The sequence below is a fragment of the Mustela nigripes genome, chromosome 17 (assembly GCF_022355385.1).
Source record: "Mustela nigripes isolate SB6536 chromosome 17, MUSNIG.SB6536, whole genome shotgun sequence".
NCBI lineage: Eukaryota > Metazoa > Chordata > Mammalia > Carnivora > Mustelidae > Mustela > Mustela nigripes.
Window position 1 is genome coordinate 351,511 of NC_081573.1, and position 3,531 is coordinate 355,041.

Below are 3,531 nucleotides of genomic sequence, written 5' to 3' on the forward strand. Positions count from 1 at the left end.
GGAACTTAGCCCTGTTGCTGGGTCCCAGGGGAAACTCCCTCCTCAAGGGCTCTGGGACCCCTTCCCGGTACAGGCAGTACTGGTCAGCATTCTGAAATCCCTGACACCAGATGCTCACAGGCTTCCCCTCGGCCACCACAGGATCTGGCTCTGCCCAGATGATGGGTATGGGCAGCGTCTCTGAAAGAGTCAGAATTGCAGTCCCGGTATTCTTTATGCCTCAGTTTCCCCTGGTTCTCAGCCCTGGGGCCCCTTGTACACGTTTTTATTGATCAGTTTAAGATTCCTCTCCTCTCCTCCATCCTCCAGATGCCCTGGCAGGGATGGGGGTCCTATATTGTGCCCAAGGAGGAGGTGGGACCTGGGACCCCTGGGGATAGGCTCACCTGCCTGCACATGGGTCATCTGGCTCAGACACAGTCCTGGAAGAGAGATCCCAGTGAGAGGCCACTGACTCCTGAGCAGATCCCCACCTTTTCTAAGCACCCCAAGTTCATGAGATCTCCTGAGAGAACACAGCCTGACTTTGAGAGGGCTCCCCTCTCCCACACAGGTGTCTATCCCCATCCTTCCGAAAACTCACCAAGGCAGAGAAGAACCATAAAGGTGATGGTCATGGTGCTGCCTCCCACTGGACAAGCCTGCACAGACAGATGCCTGGACAGGATGCAGGCAGCAGGGGGCTTTCCCATCGTCAGGCTCAGAAGAAGGGGCTTCAGAGGACGCCTGCTTCCTCTGCAGGCAAGTGAGACCTGATCTATGGTGTGCCCAACCTTCCATATACCAGGCGTGACCTTCTTCCTGAAGAGGGTGGGGACGTTTCCAGTCCTGAGTTGGCCCTGTTGGCCACTACAACCTGGGTGTGCCCAAGGGAATACCACTTCCCTTCTCAAGATTTCCATTTATGGGGATGTCTTTGTGCCAGCCCTTCACCCAGCCAATGTCCATTTGAACCCTCGGATTTTTTTCCAGGCCCTGAACATTCATCTGTAAACGAGAAGATGTAGTCACAGTGAGGGCTCAGATTATCAGAAGATAACCATTCAGTAATGGATCTCACAATTACTTATCTGAAAAAGAGAAATGAACAGAAATATGAAAATATATAGCAGTAGGGAATTATAAGCTGAATATTAAAAAATAAAAACCTTGTACTCATTCTTTTTTTTTTAAGATTTTATTTATTTATTTGACAGAGAGAAATCACAAGTAGATGGAGAGGCAGACAGAGAGAGAGAGAGGGAAGCAGGCTCTCTGCTGAGCAGAGAGCCCGATGCGGGACTCGATCCCAGGACTCTGAGATCATGACCTGAGCCGAAGACAGCGGCTTAATCCACTGAGCCACCCAGGCACCCCTTTGTACTCATTCTTATGGGGTATCCTTAAGGACTGATTACGCACTCACCATTACTCATTGTCAGGGAAATGCAAATCAAAACAACAGGGAGATATCACTGCACATCTATTAGGATGACTATTCTCAAAAACACACACACACAAAGACAAAAAATACTGAAGAGGATACAGAAAAATTGGAACCTGTGTACACTGTTGGTGGGAAAGCAAAATGGTGCCACTGCTGGAAAACAGTATGGAGGCTCTACAAAGTATTAATAATAGGACTGCCATATGATCCCTCAATCCCACCCTCGGGTATTGATCCAAAAGGACTGAATTAGAATCCCAAAGGAAAATTAGCACTCTATTGTTCATTGCAGCATTATTCACAGTGGCCAAGACAAGGAAACAACCTAAGTGCCCATCAGTGGTTGGAAGGATAAAGTACATGTGGTACCCACCTACCATGGGGTTTTATTCCAGAAATATTCTTAAGAAAGAGGTAATCTAGCATTTGTAACAACATGGATGGATGCTGAGGACATAGTATTAAGTGAACTAAGCCAGTCACAGAGGGACTGCACGAATCCACTGACGTGAGGAATCTAAAATGTCAGACACATAGAAGCAGAGAGTAGCATGGTGGCTGCCAAGGCCCAGGGTGAGGGGAGGTGGGGGGATGACGTTCCACAGGTGTAGACCTTTGGTTCTACAAGATGAGCAAGCCCTAAGTACCTGCTCTGCAACATTGTGCCTTTAGGTAACAATATTGAATTATAGACTTGGGAATTTGTTAAGAGGGTTGATCTCCTGTTAATTGTTTTTACCAATATAAATTTTATTTTATTTTATTTTATTTTATTTTATTTTTAAATATTTTATTTATTTATTTGACAGAAAGCAACCCAGAGAGAGAGGGAACACAAGCAAGGGGAATGGGAGAGGGAGAAGCAGGCTTCCTAATGAGTAGGGAGCCCAGTGTGGGGCTTGATCCCAGGACCCTGGGACCATGACCTGAATCAAAGGCAGATGCTTAATTGACTGAACTACCCAGGTGCCCCAATATGAATTTTAAAAAGACAATGACTATGGAGTCAGACTTCATAGTCAAGGTAGCAGACCAGGCCCATGTTCAGAGGCCCCCTCTGCTCCAAATGCAAAGAAGTTCTGGATAAAACGTTTGGTCATAGTCAAAGAGAGAAATGAAAGTTCCCAGGCAGAGCTCAAGTCCTGAGGAAGGGACTGCCTAGGGGATCCTGGGGTCAGCAAGGTGAGGTCTTATAGGGAGAGAAAGGGGTCTGTGGTGTGTTCTTGGACCAGGGGCATAGATGTGGGGCTCTCCCCAGACCTGGTGCACAAGCCCAGAGCAGACCCAGCCTCTGTCACCACTGTTTTTCCAGGACAAGAGAATCAAGCTATCTATGTCCGCCATCCATCTGGGCATCAAGGCCCACGTGCTCTATGATTCTTGGCCTGAAATTGGATGTCTGATGCCCTGACCTCCATGTTCCCCAGCCTCGAAGAAACAGAAGGCTATGGGCTCTGCCATGGACACGGCCTAGGAAGCAGCCCTGTGGGTTCAGAGGCCATGGACACTTCCCACAGACACCAGAGGACACTGTTCCACAGAGAGTGTCCTCCCACCTGCTGCAGGGAAACAGGGGCCTGGGGTCAGGGCTGCTCTCCCCAGAAAGGCACTTCTATTTCTATGCGAAAGCAACCACCCTTGATTCCTAAAGAAGCAGAAGGAAAGGGTGGTGACGCTCTGCTGAAACTCAGCCCTATAGATATAGGTGTTGGCATTGACCACCTCCCAGTCAGTGACCCTTGCTTAGGTGACCTTGTCCATGTGGAAAGGTGATGCCAGAGGGAGCAGGAGGTACTTAGCAGCCGAGCAGGACCTTGGGGAGAGGGTAGGGGCTCAGCAGGACATGCTACAAACCATGAGAGGGTGCCGTGGAAGTCCACGTGTGCAAGCATGCCTTTGGTGGATTTCAGGGAAAAAGCATCTGGTCCTCTAGCTGATACAGTGGGTACAGGGTTTAATTTGGGGATGAAAATACCTTGGAACTAGTTAGAGGTGATGGTTGCACAAGATTGTAAGCGTGCCAGATGCTACTGAATTGTACACTTTTTAAATAGTGAGTGGTCAATTTTACATTTATGAACTTTACACCAATAGGGAAAAAAGCA

At 48.3% G+C, this 3,531-nt stretch overlaps 1 protein-coding gene across 1 annotated transcript in view; it reads right to left on the minus strand.

Annotated features, from left to right (window-relative positions):
• LOC132005808 (leukocyte immunoglobulin-like receptor subfamily A member 5) overlaps positions 1 to 692 on the minus strand; it is a 3,625-nt gene extending 2,933 nt beyond the window's left edge. The window contains exons 1-3 of the mRNA XM_059383334.1: positions 584 to 692; positions 387 to 422; positions 6 to 180 (exon numbers count right to left, since the gene is read on the minus strand). Coding sequence (XP_059239317.1) covers positions 6 to 180; positions 387 to 422; positions 584 to 692 — 320 coding nt within the window. The remainder of the gene's footprint in view (positions 1 to 5; positions 181 to 386; positions 423 to 583) is intronic.
• Positions 693 to 3,531: the final 2,839 nt, after the last annotated feature.